General features: G+C 37.4%; 1 protein-coding gene across 2 annotated transcripts in view; it reads right to left on the reverse strand.

The window, feature by feature from the left end:
• The window catches only part of PDHX (pyruvate dehydrogenase complex component X), a 45,216-nt gene that overhangs the window by 25,396 nt on the left and 217 nt on the right, over positions 1 to 19,603 (reverse strand). The window contains exons 1-4 of one of the 2 annotated variants that reach the window (XM_086748134.1): positions 19,395 to 19,448; positions 12,000 to 12,083; positions 11,170 to 11,302; positions 7,196 to 7,296 (exon numbers count right to left, since the gene is read on the reverse strand). In XM_086748134.1, the coding sequence (XP_086604260.1) occupies positions 7,196 to 7,234 (39 nt within the window). In that variant the 5' untranslated portion in view covers positions 7,235 to 7,296; positions 11,170 to 11,302; positions 12,000 to 12,083; positions 19,395 to 19,448. Of the gene's footprint in view, positions 1 to 7,195; positions 7,297 to 11,169; positions 11,303 to 11,999; positions 12,084 to 19,394; positions 19,599 to 19,603 lie in introns of those variants that run through there. The other variant, XM_086748133.1, reaches the window with a different exon arrangement.

Below are 19,603 nucleotides of genomic sequence, written 5' to 3' on the forward strand. Positions count from 1 at the left end.
ACAAGATTGTCGTCTGCACACTGTTAACTCCCCTGACTGAACGGATCAGACTTCACAGAACTATCCAGCTCCCTCACTAGAAGGATCAACACTAGACGTGAGAAGGAAGTTTGTTCTCAGTATGTTCTGATATAACATCTCACATTCACAGTTTTGTCAGTTCACTTCCCACCCCCAGGAACACCAGGTGCAATTCTAGTGCAATACTACTTCTTCAAGAGTATTTATTAAATGAAAAGATTATTTAAGATTCAGTTCAATATTTCTTGTTCTGATCTCTTGATGCATTCTGGTCCATTAATATTCTGAAAAGCTTCATTTGAGAGAAGTCTGAAGAGTCCATCAAGACTTGATTAATTTTATTTTTACTGAGATGACTTTAAAATACTTAAGCATGACAGGATGTCAACCAAAAGTCCTGAACTCATTGCTCCAAGGCTGAAAGACCCTATCACAGAAATGCCCATTGATAAACAGATTTGTAAAACTATATACTTTTTAAAAGTGTATGTATGTATTTTTTTTTAAAAAGCATGCTTTTAAACACATAAGCTTTGCAGCCCAGAACTAGAATAGACAAAGAAAAACTACGATTTTGCCTAACTTTTCATCTTCTGGATTTTTGAGTTACTTCTACAGAATCTCAGATGTAAGAACAGCTAAAACAAGTAGCTTCACAATACTTTCATTACTATGTGCATGCATAGCCAAGAAGAATAAAAAAGATCCCAACTTTGCTGACAAAACAACAAAGCACAGGTGAGGCATGACAGGGAGAAAAAAACAGGAGGAGATTAAGTGCACAGAGGAATAAAGTTCCCTCGGAGCGGCTGCCACTGCAGCACAGTGCTTTAGTCACTCACACATATATCCCAAAGTATATGTTCATTTGCTACACTGGGAAGAAAGGTGGATGGAATTTATGCTGGCTCACTCTGCAGTGGAAGTTTTATACAAAGTAGTTTCAGTTCACACCAATTCTCATTTAGGTCATAAATGAGAAAATGGTAACGGATATTAAATCCGGTTCTTAAACAATCATTCACCATCCGGTTTTGGTCCAAATTGAACTGATAAGTATTTCAGGCAAAAAAGACCGTGTTAATTTAAGGAGCAACTCTACTGAAAGAATAATCACCATTTTGAAATTACCCTTTTAATACTTTCATTCAGTCATTTAATCTTTTACGGTATTTTACACTGAATCAGATGTGACCATTAAAAGATCTAGTGAGACAGAAAAGGAATATATGCATGAGTATCCATTTTACTGTTAGTCTGCTCCTTCTTAAACCATACAATTTACATTATACAGTCAACAAAAACAAGGGCTACAGAAGTTGAATTTAAATTGATCTAATGAACCTTCTATCTTTAAAGGTAATAAACAAAGTGTTAGGCAGTTAGGAAAACTGTTCACTCAGTTTTCCACGCTGAACTCAGTCAAGATGGTACAGAACTGTAGTCGAAATCAAAGAACATAAAATTGGTGCCTGATTTATTTTAGGAAGTTTGTAAACTTCAGACAGATGCTGATAACTCAGAGGCATCAAACATTCTTAATTTTCCATTAACTACTTCATCTGAAACTTTCGAGCAGCCTTTGGAAGGACAGTCTTTTCAGTAGGAAATCCTCTCCCCTTCTAGAAACCTGAGATAGCTTAATGTTACAAACTACACAAACATCTACTGAACACCCAATGCAGTGCAGAAATATCCATAGGATGTTGCAGAGAGACTACTAAGCATCATATCTGAGGTAAGGGGGGAAAAAAAATTAAAAGAAAAAAAATCAGAAAAATTCCTGATCTTATTTCTCCGCTATTCCTTCAGTGTGCAAAACATGACGTTTTTCCTGCACTTTTTAGTAGACTGGAATAAAAAGCCTATTTGTGTGCCTATGCTGTACTCTAATACTTAAGCCCACCACTTCTAGATTCTAAAAATGGGCATTAAAAGAATCCATTAAAGATAGGGTTTGCATAATAATCTGTTCATGTTACTCCAATAAAGCTGTCTGTCTTCGCTTAACCTGAAGGACATTACAGTCATTTTCCACCTCCTGGCATCTTCTTCTCAGACTAAGCTCTTGGTGTATGATTGTTACTGAGTAATGTGGAATCCTTGGCTAAGGCCAAGTGTCACTGCTCCACAATACTGATATCAGATAGTTGCTAGGGAGTCTGGTTTTGACCTATCAAAAAAGGTGTGCCAAAACAGCAATACAAAAATTTTGTAATTTGGAATGCATTCAGGCTACAGGAAACATGAAAAACACAGCTTCTGAAATAGAAATACTACTTGTAGTCATCATTAATCACCATGAAAGGAACTTGAAAAAAAAAAAAAAAGAATACTGGAGTCTGCTATACTTTTCCTGATGTCTCTCTGGGAATCATTCCTTAATACCTTTGACAGAGACAATCCTCATATCTCCTCTTCGTATAATCTAACAAAGCACTATCTGTAAATGTAGAATAGGTCCTTCATATTAATAAAAATTATGAGGTTGCACATATTTTTGTCAAGGCTATTAGATGCAAAATAATTTTCAGAAACACTCAAAATTAAAGAGGAGAGAATTAAAAATAGTGAAAGCATTACTCATCCAGCAGTTATTAAAATAACTATATGGAGACTTGTGTTGGGTTGGTGTAGTGGGGCAAGGTTACAGCAGCAGCTTCTGCAAAAAGCTGTTATAAGTTTTCCCTTTGTCCAGTGGACCCAGTAGGCTCCAGGGTGGACCCACCACTGGCCAAGGTTCAACTAATTGGTGACAGTGATAACACCTCTGTGAAGAAGTATTTAAGAAAGGCAAAATAAAGCATAAGCGCGAACAGAAAGGATGAGGTGCAGTCCTCGCCCGCTGGCCTCCTGTTGGGCAGCAGGAAGGGAAGGTGAGAGAATATGAGAGACGTCTGTCTGAGTCCAGTTGTGAGGAACTGCTTGTAAGAAGAGCAGCTGCGGATGCCAAGGTCAGTGAAGAAGGAAGAAGGAGTAAAGTTGCTCCTGGCAAGATTCCCCCGCAGCCCATGCTGAAAACCATTGTGAGGCAGGCTGTCCCCCTGCAGCCCATGGAGGCCCACAGTTTATTGTTAATAAACTGAATTAGTTCCCTCAAGTCAAGGAATTTACTGTTTTGCCAGTAATGGTAACTGTTGAATGATCTCTCCTCGTCCTTATCTTGAACTTTGAACCCTTTGTTATATTATCTCTCCTTTCCCTCGGAGGGTGGTGAGGGTGAATGAGCGACTGTGTAGGGCTTAGTCCTGAGTGGGTCTAAACTACAAGACTAAAAACACACTTAAAAACATGTCTGATGTTTGATATTTTGTCCTGGAATAGCACAATAGATTATCTGAAACTTACTAGATGTGTTGCTCCACAGCTGAGCAGTTTTTTTGTGGTTAGATGTTTCAAAGCAGTAGAAAAAAATTTGAACATCTGTGAAAAATTACTATTTAGCAATGCAAATTAAAAGCAGCAAAATATTTACAAAACTCTTCGTTGCTTCTATAAACTAGTGTTTAAAATGCAAGTTATCCTGTAGAAATCAAACACTAGTCAATTTCTTATAAGCCCTGATAGACCTCACTTGCAGTCGAGTTCCATCTTACATCACCGCTTCTCTCCAGCCAGCCTCTCACCTGTTTTGATGCTTTCATTTTTGCAAAAGATGTTCCCTTCGCTTATACAAAGAAGGAAGATACTAAACAGACCATCATTCTTCCTTTTTTTTTTTCCCCAAAGGATAACTATGCAAATACACGCTGTTGTATTCAACCCCAACAGTTTTTGTAAAAGCAGCAGAAACATGTGTCTCACTGTGCATAGGGTAGGACTTTCTCTTGCACATTGATGGCTCCAGGAACTGGTTTGTACCTACACCCATTCTGTTGTTTCCCGAGCAGCTAGACTGCAAATAATACCAACATGCCTATATATAATTATATACAATCCACACCTCTTGTGTAGATACTCCCTAGAGGAGATCTTCCTGATCAAAATATCTAATATTTACTATAAAAGTTTGTCCTCAATAGCATTTTCTTTCAGAGTGCAATCGTAGTTCTTAATGATTGTAGGACTGTTAGTAGAATAAAACTGTTTCAGTTAGGCAGAAAAGGCTCCAAGATTACTAGCTAAACATGAATCAACAAAGACAAAAAAAGGAAAGGTGAGAGAAGTATAGCATATTTATATTGGGAAATGTTCCATTTAACACCCGAGAAGTATTTCACTCTATTAAGTCCTAAAGAGGCCTTAGGTAGAATATTCAATCCTGTTTCGAGCACCATAATTCCAAGAAAAATTGTTAAAGAGAGCTTGAAGGATTATAACAGAACAAAGGAGAATTTTGAAAACAAAACAGCCAGTGTCCGTCAAACACTCTTAGACAAAATAAGTCCTAATATTCATTTTAACATGTCTACCATCAAACAAAACTAAGAAGCTGCACAGCAATTCCAGTAGATTTCTTCAGTATCCCATAGTTCAAACATTCCGAAGTGTTTCATAACTTTTCCTGGAGACACTAGCTCATAGGTGGGATATTTAAGTGTGGTAGGAAGCTCTTAATGTATTAGTATACACATGAAACTTAAGAAACACTATGCTGCATAACCCATTTCCCCATTTACCTGCCTTATTTGACCAACTAGATTTTCTGCAACTGTAATTGAGCAAGTTGTTTTATCTTAACCAAACAGCAAATTCATTGCAAAATCATATTTAAGATTATCCATGTTTATCTACCCAACTCCTAAAAGGGAAAAAGAAAATATATGAGTGTTCCAGTTGGAGGTGCTAGAGGCTAGAGACAGTTTAAGCCTTCACAGGATAAATAAGATAACTCCACAGACTTAGACATTGCTTAGGGAAAGTTTTAGAAAAAGTGGTGAATACTGAAAGGGAGGGAAAATCTTTTCCCTGCCTTTATACACAATTAGTAACAACTTTCATTCCACTACCTGAAGATAAGAAACTCCAAAATACATTTCCTATTACACATATTTAACGGACAAGAAAAATATAGCCTCCCTTAATTTCTAAGCATCAAGTATGAGCTTTCAGAAAATGTAATATCTACTTTTACACAGAAGCAGCAATAGAAGGCCTCAGAATTACAGCCCCATCCTTTTAAATTCTGATGAGAATTAACATCAAGGCCTTTTGAAATAAGAAATATTTTTCAAAAATGTTAGAAAAGAGGAAGAGGAGGAGAAAGGAAAAGCCAAAGAATTTGACTTGTCTTTTTAGAATACAGTACGTAAAGAAGAGCACAAGACTTGGAAGCTGACCTTAAGCAATACAGGTTTAGAACTAAGTCCTTCATCCTGATCTCTGTAGTCCAGTTGTTATTGCTTCCATCTTGGTACAGAACAGGATTTAAAGCCAAACACAAACAAGGAACTGAAACAAACTGAGCATTATCTCTATTATATATGCCGATAAACACAAATACTCCAAAATGATGTTCAGAGAACTGCACATTGTTGTGATTTTGTTTAGTGAGGGGGGGCCCTAGGGTGGTAGCCTCTGTAGGAAGCTGCTAGAAGTTGCTCCCCTTTGTTCAGTGGACTCGGCTGGGCCTAGGGCGGACCTGCTGCTGGCCAAGGCCGAGCCGATTGGTAAGCAGAATGTTCCGTGAAAACGCCTCTGCGATAACGTATTTAAGAAGGGGAAAACAGGAAAAAAAAAAAGAGAAGAGAAGATGTGAAGAAGCTGAGCGGGGTAGAGGGGGAGGTGCAAGCCTCATGGGCCTTGCAGGCCTCACCCTCTGGCCTCCCGCCAGGTGGCTGACTGGGCTCAACTCGGCCCGGCCCGGCTGCAAGAAGTGGAGAGGAGATGAGATGGATGATGTGAAGAGATTCTGAGAGGCATCTGCCACCCTGTTGTAAAGAACTTTTCTTGTGAGAGGAGAGGAATGGCTGCAGACGCCAAGGTCAGTGGAGAAGGAGGGGGAGAAGTAATGCAGCTCCTGGCCAAGATTCCCCTGCAGCCTGGGGTGATGACCATGGTGGAGCAGGCTGTCCCCCTGCAGCCCATGGAGGTCCATGGAGGAGCAGAGATCCACCTGCAGCCCATGGAGGACCCCACACCAGAGCAGGTGGATGCCTGAAGGAGGCAGTGGCTCGTGGAGGGCCTGCTGGGACAGCTGTTCTGGAGAGACTGCACCCCGTGGAAGAGATGACCCATGCCAGAGCAGTTTCATGAAGGACTGTGGCGTATGGGTGAGACCCCACAACGGAGCAGGGGAGGAATGTGAGGAGTTCTTCCCCCGACCATGAAGCAGCGGCATAAAACAACGTGTGATGAACTGACTGCAACCCCCATTCCTTCCTTCCCGTGCCACTCGGTGGGGGGGAAGGTAGTAGAGATAATATTAAGCTTGGGAAGAGGGAGGGGTGGAGGGAGGTTATCTTGTTCTCTGTCTCATTATCCTGCTGTTTGTAGTAATAACTGAATAGTTTTCCCCAAGTCGAGTCTGTTTTGCCCGCAACGGTGACTTTAAGGATTTCTCCCTGTCCTTATCTCAAACCTCGAGCCGTTTTTCCTTACATTATCTCTCCCTGTTCTCCCGGAGGGTGGGGGGACTGAGAGAGAGACTGCGTAGTCTAGTCCCAATTGGGGCTGAACTATGACACACATTCACCCCAGTTTTCATTCTTTATATTAAGCCTAACTAATCTAAATTTAAGAATATAGGAAATTAATAATTCTAAGAATTGTCCTCTGAGTCAGCCTATCTTGTATAGTAGCCCAACTTCAGTGGCCAGCACAAGATAATCTAGCATGGAGATCACACATCCTACGTAAAGTACCATCCAAAATTCCATATTCCAACTGACTGCAACTTATTTTCCTGTAACTCAGAGTAAGAGATGTCATAAACTGCAATATCTCATGGACATAATTTTTTAAGATGCAAAACATACAAAAAACCATAATTCAAAAAGATTAACTGAAAATCTATTTAATATATATAGAATCATGAACCATGTACCAGTAGTCTGGTACATGTATGAAAGAAACAGAGCAATTATTTCTCACTAGGAATGCAAGTAAAAGCATTATTCTGGAAGTTGAGTAGAAGGACATTTAATAATTTAGCTTAGTAGCTTTTGAGGCAATATGCTAAACAACAGTCTGAAGAGGAGTTACATCATCCTACTCAGAAAGGCAGAATCCCTACCAGTATTTTAGCCAATATGCCATCATCACTTGATTCCATGGTAACCACTGCTTTGTCTGTTTCAATTTCACATAAGGCATCTCCAGCATTCACTGTTTCACCTGCAAAATATAACAGAAAACTTAGCCTAAACTTCCTTTTAGATCTGTTTAACCATGCAAAAATATATAATTATCCATACAATACAGCCATTTTACATTCTTTAATATATTCTATAGCTAGGTAATCCCTCATCATTATTTATCATATTGTATCTTCATTTCCAAAACAAAACATTAAGATTCAGAGACACAACCTGCTACAGCAGAACATTAACAGATTCCAAATACTAATGTTTACAGTAGGTTTTCCAAGAGGAAGTACACACAAATGAAATTTCTTTCCACAACACCATCACTCAGTAACACTGCCATTTTATTAATCCTGAGCCCTCCATATTCATTGCTAGCCCTAAGTCAAAGCAAGCTAGTTAAAACTCTAATAGTGTAGATATAAACTAGAGAGCTGTGATACTTAGAGGTGTTGTTGCCTGTGACCACTGTCTTAAAAAAATTAAAGATATTAAAACAAAAACCTCAGGAACTTCAATCTCTTTGGAAAGCAAGTCTGCAAGCTGGTTTCCTCAATCTACATAGTTAAAAAAAGGTCTTTTAGAAAAATACTTACTTTGCGAAATAAAAATATGCATGTGTTAGAAATTGCCTTTGCTACGTTACACAAATCTATGATTAACTTTGCAGTATACTCTTCCTCTGCTTTTGAATATCTGTATCTGCGAGTGCATGACAAAGTTATTATGGGTCTGGAATCTTTCAACAGATCAATACCAACTAGGTGGCCAACATTAACATTGAAATTGCACCAAAAAACTTTGAGGTAGTTGAATGTTTTGGCCTCCAACAAAATATGATAACGTTCTCCTTACAGAGCACTGAAAAACAGGGACAATAAACAGAAGTATAATACATGACTACAATTTTTATATGAAGTAAAAACTTAATATTTTCCTAGTACCAGAAATGCTGCAACACTATATCTATCTAAGCATTTAATTTAACTCCTGGTACCACTCTCTGTCATACTTAAGCACCAGAGTAAATCTAGTGCAGGTTATCATCTGTATTTAGGTAAGAGACAAACACGTTTGTTTCGGGGTTTTTTTAAATAATTATTTCCCATTTCAGGACTACCTGAATTAGAAGTGGAAAATTAAGTATTGTATGATTCTCGTGATCTCTCAGTAGTAAATAATGGAAACATTCAAAGCTCAGTCACTTATAAAACTGTGTAAGTCATAAATAGTCCTATTACAGAACTTGGCAGGGGAGTACACAAAGTAGCACCTGATCTCTTGAATTTAATAATCTAATTGCCACACCGCACTTTGCAATAACTAGAGCATGAACAGTTTGTAACAGGAAGTCAAAATTCCAGGCTCTATACCAGTGTTTTAATTCCACTGGATCATTAATTCAAGTAGCTCATATATCAGATCATTAGGTAAGTACTTCATAGATATTAAGAAATCAAATTGTTGGGCAAATTTTGTAACCTACACAGCTAAGATAGGCAAGCAGAAAGGAGCTTAACTTCATATCTTAATTATTCTCTCTCCCAACCTACAATCAGACCATGCCATTACAAACAAATCTCAGTGCTAAGCAATCTGCAGCAATAACCCCAACAGCGCCAGCTAGCCAAAGCAAATGCCTTCATACATGTGCTTGTCACACATGCCATCGCTTAACTTGGGTACATGAGGCTGTTCACAGAAAGTTAAGAATTCCCTTGCACAGGGAAGATAAGAGGAAAAGTCTTCAGAGAACTGGGCAAACCACTTTTCTGCTAGTTTTTTTTGTTTTGTTTTCCTTTCACTGCTGCAGCCAAGAAGTGGTCGTAAGTTTGGAAGGTAATTGACTAAATGCAATTTTAAGAAGCATATTTCATCACAGCATTCAAAAGTCTTATGTGTGTTTCAGTACCCGAGCACAACAGAAAGGATCATAGTTACTTTCATTAGAGATTGCAAAATTTGTGACAGCTCCTAACTGATACCCACATTGATGTCAATTACAAGTCAGCTTTCCCAATAGATAGGATTGGAAGGAACACTTTTGTAGAGCATATCTTTGTTCTTACACTTTCTAATGAAAGAGCAGTATTTGCAACACAAGTCTGAACAGTATCTCTCTGAGACTGTATATAGTGCCCTTGAAAAATCTTGGGCACACAAATATTCCAATTGGCATTCAAGAGCCTACATGCTCTGTTCAATTACTGACAGACAAGTATCCAAATCACAAGACACAAACTGCATTCCTTGATGTACTCTGTGCAAATCAAATAAAAGTTGACTGAGCAGAGAGACTGAAGTCCCTGGAGGTGATGTCTCAGAAGGTGGCAGCGTTACACTGCATGAGGAAACTGCTTGCACTGTCGCCTATTCTGTTTCCTGCTCATAATAACATGAGAATTTCAGTCTCCTGGGCTGTCAATCTATCATCTTTCACCAACACTGAATTCATACATAATAAATACAAATTTTTGGAAACATAAGTTTTATTTTTATGAGAATGACTTTATTACCCAAAAAAATCAATATGAAACTTCATTAAAAATAAGATGGAAATAGTAAAGCTGTCAATTAAATTCAGCATTTTTCCTTCTGCAGTATTAAAATCATCTGTTCATCCTTTGAAATTGTAAAATGAAAACATTTGCTATTTACACAAAGAGCCAAAAAATGATTAACATAGTATTCTGCTGACCCCTGCTGGTTATGCAGTGTGGAAGACATTTCTTATGCAATCATTAACCTTCTTCTGTCAATTGCTTTTTTTTTTTTTTAATATGAGATTATCAAATATTTATATTCAGTAACATTACTACATTTAGATGGCCAGCTCACTGGAGGATTACGTAGTTATGAGCATCCTGTGCAGACAGAAGGTGTATAAGCATTAAATCGCTTTGCTTTTTTCTTCAAAATTTCTCTTCACTTTTTTAACATTGTCATTATGTTTATTTTCCAGATTGTCAGAGGAAAAAAAAAATCAATAGGAATTAATTATGGTCACAGATGTGCCAAATAAGACAATATACTATATTCAGTGTTGGCCTTGTTTCTAAATGTGAAGTAGAGTAATAAAAATCCTAAAATAGTTTTCTCTCAAAGTCCAACCATCAATTAAGATTTTATTTTAATTTAAAATAGGTGTGGAGCTTTTTCTCCCTTTTGTGTTGAGGTGGAAGCATAGTGGAGAGTCTAAAAAAAAAACATTGTATAGCTGTTGCATCCTAACACTTTTATACGAGGAAAACTGACTCATTCGTGTTGTGGAGCACGATGGAATCTACTTCAGCTCCTCTTGTACTCTCTTCTTTGCTTTCTCTTGCAATTTTGAATGCTACATTTATTGTAAAATAAACTACTGTTGATTTTTAATGTCTTACAGTTATTGACAACTAATGAATAGAAGGAGGACTTCGGATTGCTCCTTTCTCTCTGCATAATCTTGGACTTGATCCTCAATTAACTGAAGCTTCAAGTCGCAAGAACATTGGTGCAACTACTTTTTACAGACATAGACTGCCACATTGTGCCTAGTAAATTCTGCAGAAATTCTTACTAGAATTTTTACAAGCGGTCATGTCCGCTACTGGAGCAACAAGCTGCTGCCTTCCAGCCACCTCCCAGAAATGTATAAAAGCGAAGTATTCCAGTAACACAATGATGGAGGCTGTATCAATACTTAGAGGGTAAGCCACAGGAAATGGCTTATCTAGGCAGAGTAGTCAAAAAACACATTCAGCTCACCAAATTGTGTCTGTCACAGATAATATGCTTTAAGAGATTTTCTTTCCTCCAAACATGTTAATTGCTTTAGCAAATCTAAAAATGCCTGAGAACAAGACACGTTCCTACAGTCATCTAAAAGTCTGCAATGCATCCTCTAGCAGTGGACAGCTGCTACCTGGAATCCAAAGCTACAGTCAAAATCCAGTTTTAATATTCAGCTGGAGAAGTAAAAGGGTAGGAGGAGAGGGGAGAAAGACAGAACACAGACTGCTGATTCTTCGGCAGATAATTTTTCATTTATGTACAACCTATGTGAAGACAAAACATGTACTCAGTCTAGTTATCTAGCTGCTCCAACAAATTTTAACTGAATTACCTTACTTTTCAGTTGTCAGAGCACAGAGAGCTTTAAGATAACCGAGGATGTTAAGGCTTTTTTTGGAAGAGTAGTCTGGGTTTTGGTTGGGTTTTTTTTTTATTTTAATTTTTTTTTTGAAAGATATTTCCCCATTTGGAATTTGGGTTATTAAAGGAATTTAAATTCTCCTATCAGCTTTAATTGAAGACTATAATTTATATATTAAGAAAAGTAAGCCCTAAATAGCAATTATAAAAATACCATATCTTTCATGTTATTTCATAACACAGCAGAATAACGAAACAGAAACCCTTCCCAAACTCAAAGGTTCTGAGACTTTCAAAGTTACTAATCAGCATGACAGCACTGGGAATTAAAAACAATGCAAACATTCAACGCTCTGGAACAGTCTAATGGAAATTTTTCAAAAATATGATAAACTCAACATTTGGAAGACAACTAAAGGAAAAATGTTACAAGAACCAATAATTTCAAGGGAAATACTGTTCAAGGAGACAGCATCCATATAGCAAACATTTTGCTTCAAAATACTAAGGCACAACCAGAAATAATTACCTTATTTTTACAGAATAGATTTATATAATGAAGAACTACAACAAATGTGGCCATAGAAAATGCTATCTTACCTTCCTTTTTTAACCATTTCACAATGTTTCCTTCTTCCATTGTAGGAGAAAGTGCAGGCATGAGAACTTTAATACCAGGTGTACCTTTAAAAAAAAAAAAAAAAAAAAAAAGCACATGATTACCTAAACACTTTTTCAGTACAATTATTTTCTCAGTTAATTGCTCAACTCAAATGAAACTAAAAGTGCATCAATCTGAAAGACAGTTGAACAAAACATTCACTACGATGCTCTTTTCTTAAGCGTACATACAAGGCATGCACTCCCAAGAGCACCAAGGAAAACAAGGCACTAAGTATAGAAACTGTATGCTACACAGAGAACAAGGGCCAACTTGAGTATGAAGTCATAAATAATACAAAGTATTAGGCAAATTAAACTCTGTCTTAAATAAAAATATGATACAGAACTCTGGATCTGACGAAAATTACTTTAGACACTCACATTGCTTCAGATTTGATTCAAGTAATTTTTAACAGAAGCTTTCTCCAAGACCAAGTCTTAGAGCATTACCGAAAATATACAAAATAGTATTTCAAGTACACCTCAGTTCGGTCTGACCTCCTGAACAATCCTAGGGCGGATGTAAGTGAAACAAGGTTATATAACTTTTGACCAACAGAAATGTATACAGGAAAAAAAAAAAATCTATAACTTGCTTAGAGCTCCAACTACACACAAGCTATCTTGTGTAGAAAGAAGTAGCAGCTATAATGTACAAACCTACACTAGGAAAAAAAATGTCAGTAACCAGCATGAAGCTGTAGGTTTTGGTTTTTTGGGTTTTTTTTTTTGTTTGTTTGTTGGGTTTTTTTGTTGTTGTTGTTTTTGTTTTTTTTTTTTTTATTCTCCTCTCACCCTCAAAATGACATAAATTTCAAAGCTGAGCCAGCTAATAGCCCCTGCCTCTTGTGCATATGTACTAAACCAAAACACATTTCCATTTCTGGAGGCTTTCCACACATGGCCTGCATATGCTTAGTTCTACCCTGTCAGGGCCTCTTTGAGAAAAACCTTGATTAAAATGCTGTGTCCTGGAGTAAATGAGAGGTCCAAGTGAATGAGATGGGTCTCAGACTTGTCCTCTCAATTCCCGCTTGCTTGACAGGAAAGGAAGTCTGAACATAAGACAAAGCACGAGTTCACCATTTTCTTAACGCTATAAAAGTTCACTCAAAAAATACTTACAGATAACAGCAAGGAGAAAATAATGCATTACAGGATGCACAGAAGTGTTCTCTGTTTCATTTGTCTAACTTGACAAATCAACTTTGACAATCAAAACATGATATTGAAGTCATAGCCCACAAATATCTAAGACTATCTAGAGCTAGTGGACATACTTCACTGAAAAAAGTGAAAGCATTACACATTTCCAATGAGGACAAAAATTTATTTTTAAACATGGTGGTTCATGTTTCAGTTCAGTAAAGAGTAACTTGATCCATTTCCCAGAATATGCTCCATACTTTGGCATAAATACAAAATCGAGCAACAAATTTATGCCACTGTAACATTTTCCCTTTCATGTTACGAGCAACTATCACAAAACATATAGTCCATTCTGGTCCTTTGATCAATTTAGGAGAAAAGATCCAGCAGCAAGTACACATGAAGTGTATAAAAAAATAAATACATAAAATAAACAAGAGACAAAGCAGAAGAAAAGATCCAAAAAATCAAGGCACATGTCAAATCTGAAAACGAGAAACTGTCGTTTTTTCTGTGCTGTGTGCCCCACTGCAAGAATGCAAACTGTAGGTGAGGAGCAGCACTGGAACTGACCTTAGAAGCTCTATGACTCTGCCTGTAAGAGCCAATACAGCAGGCTAACTGTCTTTTCAGGCACTTAACGACTTACTACTGACAGTCACACTGAAACAAAACTACATCCCACACAATAAACCCACTCATCACTAGACAAAAGCTTTGCAAAAATCTTTATGCAGGAGATGAGACAAATACTCACAAAGGTAACTAAACCAAAAATTCTTTCCTTCATCCTTCCCCAGCTTTCCACCAGGTACACAGAATATTTGACTTGTAATGCCCAGGAAACTAATAAAAGCTTGTTACTATTACACAGAGGAACTTTTCTGCTCCCGAGAAAGACCTATATATTATAGAACTCAAAGGAAAAATATTTTTTTGGAAAAAAACCCTACAGAACCTACTCCTATTTGGGAAGACACAGAGAGCTGAGGGCTGCTCAGCAGCTTCAGTAGGCAAGAGAATATAAACCCTCTTAATGAGATAACGTTATCTCAATTTCACTGATGTAAATCCGAGTGCTAGCAGAATAGTTCATTCTGCATCACTAAGCAAAATAAAGAACGTCCATCTTTCCACCCCTAGTCCCACGCTTTATGCTGTAAATAGCATATTATAACTCAAATTGCTTTTTTTCCCTTCTCTACAAAAACACTTCAGTGTAATTCTATCCTTACAAATCTGAAAGTATATTTAGAAAATATAAGTTAAATAAAGTTTGAAAACTAGTCCCACACTTCACTTCCTTTGAAGATGCTGAATAAAAGACCTTGCAAGCTGCAGGTAAGAAAGTTTACTACTACCTGGGAGGCTGCTAACATTTTACTTCCAAAAATAAATACATAAACAATATTATACTATTCTATGTGGTTATTTCATTCAGAAAAATAAGTATCTGGCTGTAAAATTCCATGAATTGTCCCTGCAACTTCAAACATATTGCAAGACAACCACTGATGTCATAGATGTTCTCCTTTAAACTGTTCACTGAAACTTCAACATCCTGCTTAAATTACAAAATAATTTGCATAAGGAAACATTTTGGAAACATTTCCAAATAAGTTCAAACAAATAAGAATTTAATAGATACATCATAGGTCTTAATTCAATAAGAAAATATCAGTTTACTCACAGTTGCTAAGGGTTAGTGTTTGAAATTCTACTATATCCTCCTCTACTATATTCCTATATCTACTACATCCTATATGTAACTATGGGAGTTACATATATTTTTAATCTCTCTTATTGTTTGTGGTAATTACAGATGAATGTTGATTGTTAAACAGCAACTGTATGGTTGTATATGGCATAAAACTAAAATTATTTAGAAAATCATTGCAAGCTTCTAGTTACCTGCAGCAAGCAAGTTGGTCAGAAAAAAAACACACATAAAAACTGAATCAGTAGATATTTGAGAATATTTTATTCCTACACTGGAAAACCACATGCAGGGGTTGCTTTTTTTTTTCCTTGCCTCTCCCAACTCCTACAATCACCAGCAAAACTTAAGATCTATTTCTAGGCTGCTGTTGCTGGCATATCAAAGAAATAAAAATATTCCTGACATTCTGAGAATATTTTGGGGGCAGAGGACTTGAGAGAACACAAGACTAAAAAAAGTAATAAGTTAGCCCAATTGAAAAATTACTTGAGTTATCTAGAGAACAACTTTATATTTAGAAATAATGTTGATAACGTGAAGAGCCATTGCAGCAAAAAAAAAAAAAGTGGACAAACTATACCAACAAATTGCTTTATTTCTGTTACTTTATTTTGCATGGAACTTCCTCTTCCTCCTCACTTATACACAGCCTAATCTAAACTAAGCAGAACTATACAACAAAATTATAATATTGTAACAGTAACGCACAAGAAAATATTTCAGCAACAGCCTTGGCAATGCGGTAGCACTGATTTAAACACTCAATTCCTAATTACTTTCAGTTGTCTGGAGGTCAGGTGCAGTCAAGAAGCTCATTGAAAAACTTCCCAGAGAACATATTTATTAACAGTACTTGGATGCTTTAAAGTAATTTGATAGCTACAAAATCAAAGTGCTTTTTAAACAAGAATTGTTGACATTCACACTTTTATTCATAGTACCAGTAGTGCTAATACTCATGCTGCTGCCCAGTTACCCAGACTGGAGAACTGATTTTGCTGGAAATTAACACGATCACAAAAACAAATACAATTTCAGTCAGGTTGGTTTCCTGATCTAGCTCATCATACAGCAGTATGAACAAAATCAACATCCAAAATGGGCAGTGGGAACTAGAATAGAATTTGAGTGGAGTTAAAAAGCAACTGTGAAACTACAATCCAGCAAAGGAAAGGAAAAAAAAAAAAAGGTGCACTGCTTCTCATCTTCCAAGCTCACCAACCTATCCATTATTTGTGCACTGATTTACTGCTCATGCATAGAGATGCCTATGTTCAGAGAAGTTCAGTAGTGTTGCAATTAAGAGCCTTGTTCAGCAACAGACACACAAGAACACCAGCTACAACAATGGTCTCTTTTCAAAGCTATTTTAGTCACTTTTCAGTTAATGACAACACACATCGAAAAACCAGGCTTCAATGTGTTTCGGGGCGGGGGGAGGGGGGAAGCAATCTTACAATGAACTTCAGCAGTATTTTCCCTCGTTAAATAAAAATAAAAAAAAAAATGCTAACACAAGAAGCCATTACACTGTACAAGCAGTCCTTGCAAGCACTCTGGGAAGTAAATATTGTTGCATTTTCATTATGGGTAAACAAAAAGTTCTGGCAATCTGCACATAATCTCAAAGACAGAGCTCACTGACATAACACAATTTAGAGCTGTAAGCACATGAAACTTCTGAACTCCCAGTCACTACTCATTAATTTTACTGCTATGAACAGTAACTGTGTTATTATATATCAATTATCTGAATTAAAAAAAAAAAAAAAAAAGATGACGACCTAAAAAAACTTCACATAAACAGTAGCTGCTATTTTAAACACTCCCTGTTTACCCAAGAGAATTTGTTCTTGGTGACACATTTTAAGAATCAAGTTGAGTCTGGGCATGGCATTTCTGTCTCCTTCCTTCTCCATGAAGAGATTCAATGCATATTTAGGCTCTGTATCAAACAAACTGAAGAGCAGTCTGTTTGATACGCAAACAGACTTAAGGCAGGGCTCTAAAAGAAGAACAGACAGTAGACCTCAATAATATCCTATCAACTACAATTTGAGAATCCCATTGACAGAGAATTTTGTACTTAAACTTATTCAGCATAACATGGGGTCACTGCCTCATTCTGACCTCCTTTGATATCTTTGATACGAAAACAGTTACAGCATTGTCAACCAAACAACCAAAAAAACCCACCGCAATGAACAAATGCTTTAATGTACCCCACCAGAGAGATATTTCATAACCAACTACCCGAGCCATACTCTGCACTCAGTAGAGAACTGAAAGATTTACTCCAACCTGACATCAATTATAAGATTAAAAACATTAAAAAGAAAGAAAAATTGACAGACCTTTAATAGACAGGTTTATTCTATTTTCTTCCTTCCTTGTAACCAACAAACTAGGAATTCAATTCTGAATTAATTATTTTGATAATACAAATCAACTTTCTCCGTCCTCCAACATCACCACAGAGAGGGAAAGAAACATGGAGAGAAGCAAAAAACTGAAGTGATAAAAAAAAAAAACAAAAACAACACCTAGATCCATATTAACCAATACTTCAATACTTCAGACAGTGGCATTTTCTGAAACAGAAAAGTGAAGAAATAAAATTAATGCTAAAAAAAAAAAAAAACACCTGACTTTAAATTTCCAAAGTAGGAACTAAGATTGAGTTTTATGTCCAAAAGAGCTGTATTTTACCAAAGAAGTCATGACTTCTCATCTTCATTTTAGAGGCTACAATAAACATTTAAGAAAAAACACTGTCACTAAGATATGCACCACCTCAAAAAGCAGTAAGCAATATTAAGAGTTCAAAGAAACAAGCCAATGAGGAAAGCCTGAACAAGTTAAAAGTGTGATACATACCTTGATACATAAAAGCTTACCACAAGGACAAAAAAAAAACCCAAAAAACAAAAACCAGTCATTTCCATATCCAAAATTAATAATTTAACTCCAGCTATACATTAGATAAGCCTTTCTCGCCATACAGATAAAGTACAACAATAGATTGCCTAGGAGGACTGTAGACAAAAGGCCTTTAGGGAGTTAGATAACAAGATTAATACAGAAGTAGCTAACCCTGTATTGGACAAAAAGACAAACACATTATTTTATGAAGGAGTAAGCAGACCTTTTCTAATAAAATTAGAAAATAAGTAACATTTGTTTCAGGACAGGGATAGCCTTGTCTGTATCATACACAGCAGGTTTTGCAAAGGAAAACATTTTCACACTGCAAAGCAGCAAAGACAATCAGTGCTGGAAAGAAGGGTATACTGAGATCTAAACCATAATGATTAACAAGTCTCTAAACTACTGCTAAGTTTTATTGTAAAATGCATGTAGTTTTATTACACAAGGTTAGCAAGACCTCACTTCTTTGTAAGTGCACTTAAAAACCAAAAAGTTCAAGTATTTTATGCTCAGTATCACACTAGTACCTAATAACAATGCACCTGATTATTGTTTCAGTGTTTTACAAGTTGTAGCTAACAGAGAAAGAAAAGATCACGTTTCATTCGGTCATCCGAAACTCTTCCAACATCTCAGAAACAGAGAAAAATACGGAAGGTAAGTAGAAGATGTGCCTGGTAATTCTGAAAGAACAAACTCTGGAGAAGACAAAAAACTATCTTAAAAGGCTGTTGCCATAACCTCATAGGTTGACTTCTATGTAGCAGTGTATGCTAGACATGCAATTAATGAATCCAAACCCTTATTTCTCCATTAAAAAAAAAAAACATAAAACATAGCTTCTGTGCCCTTCTCCAGCTACTTGAAACATTACTTGTAGAATAAAAAGATGACAGAAAAGTGATGGAATATCCAAACATCGAAAAAAAAAAAAACCACAAACCAAAACCAAAAACTTTCACTACTCAACTATACTTAACAGCTACAAAACACTCAACTGTTTTCAACTGTAAGCATTTTTTTTCTTTATCCACAACAGAATACTTACATATTTAAAGGCCTAGTCTCCCATCAACCTGTTTTCCTCTCTAGACGCCAATTCCTTCAGTTTTTTTTTTCTCAGTGATCACGTTTTCTAGATCTTTAATAAGTCTCATGCCCCTCTCCGAATTCTCTCCCACCAGCCACACACTTCCTCATGTATTTCTAGTACCTCCAGAAACCAAGCACCCTGCCAAACTAACCCATCTCCGTGGCCTCTCACCCACCTCCCCATCCGCCGTTGCTACTCAGTCTCTCCTGCTCAGGACACCAAGAGCGCTGCTCGGCCTTGCCACCCCACACCACCTACCTGGTAACACCGGGCACTCGCACCTCCCCACCGCCTTGCACAGCCTTTACTTCTCCCCCCAGCACCACCTACCCTCATCCCTTACTGAACGCGGCAGCTCCTCCACGCACAAACCTGCAGCAGGCCCACGGCACAGGCATCGGGCTGACAAAAAAAAGGGTGCAGCATCCAGCCCATCACTCACCCAGTAGCTCTCGGCTCCCGTGCAGACACCTCCAGCCTCCTTGAGTGGGGAAAGACACGCCAGCACCCAGAGCTGGCCGCCCCGCCAGCAGCGGCAGCAGCCTCGCCACCCGCTTGCCGCCGCAGCTCAGCCACAAGGAAGCTGCCATCTTGCTTCTCCTCGCGTCCCTGCCCTCCCCAGCGCCGGGGCTGTCTCCCTCACTGCCTGAG

The sequence above is a fragment of the Chlamydotis macqueenii genome, chromosome 5 (genome assembly GCF_036417535.1).
Source record: "Chlamydotis macqueenii isolate bChlMac1 chromosome 5, bChlMac1.mat, whole genome shotgun sequence".
Taxonomy (NCBI): Eukaryota; Metazoa; Chordata; class Aves; order Otidiformes; family Otididae; genus Chlamydotis; species Chlamydotis macqueenii.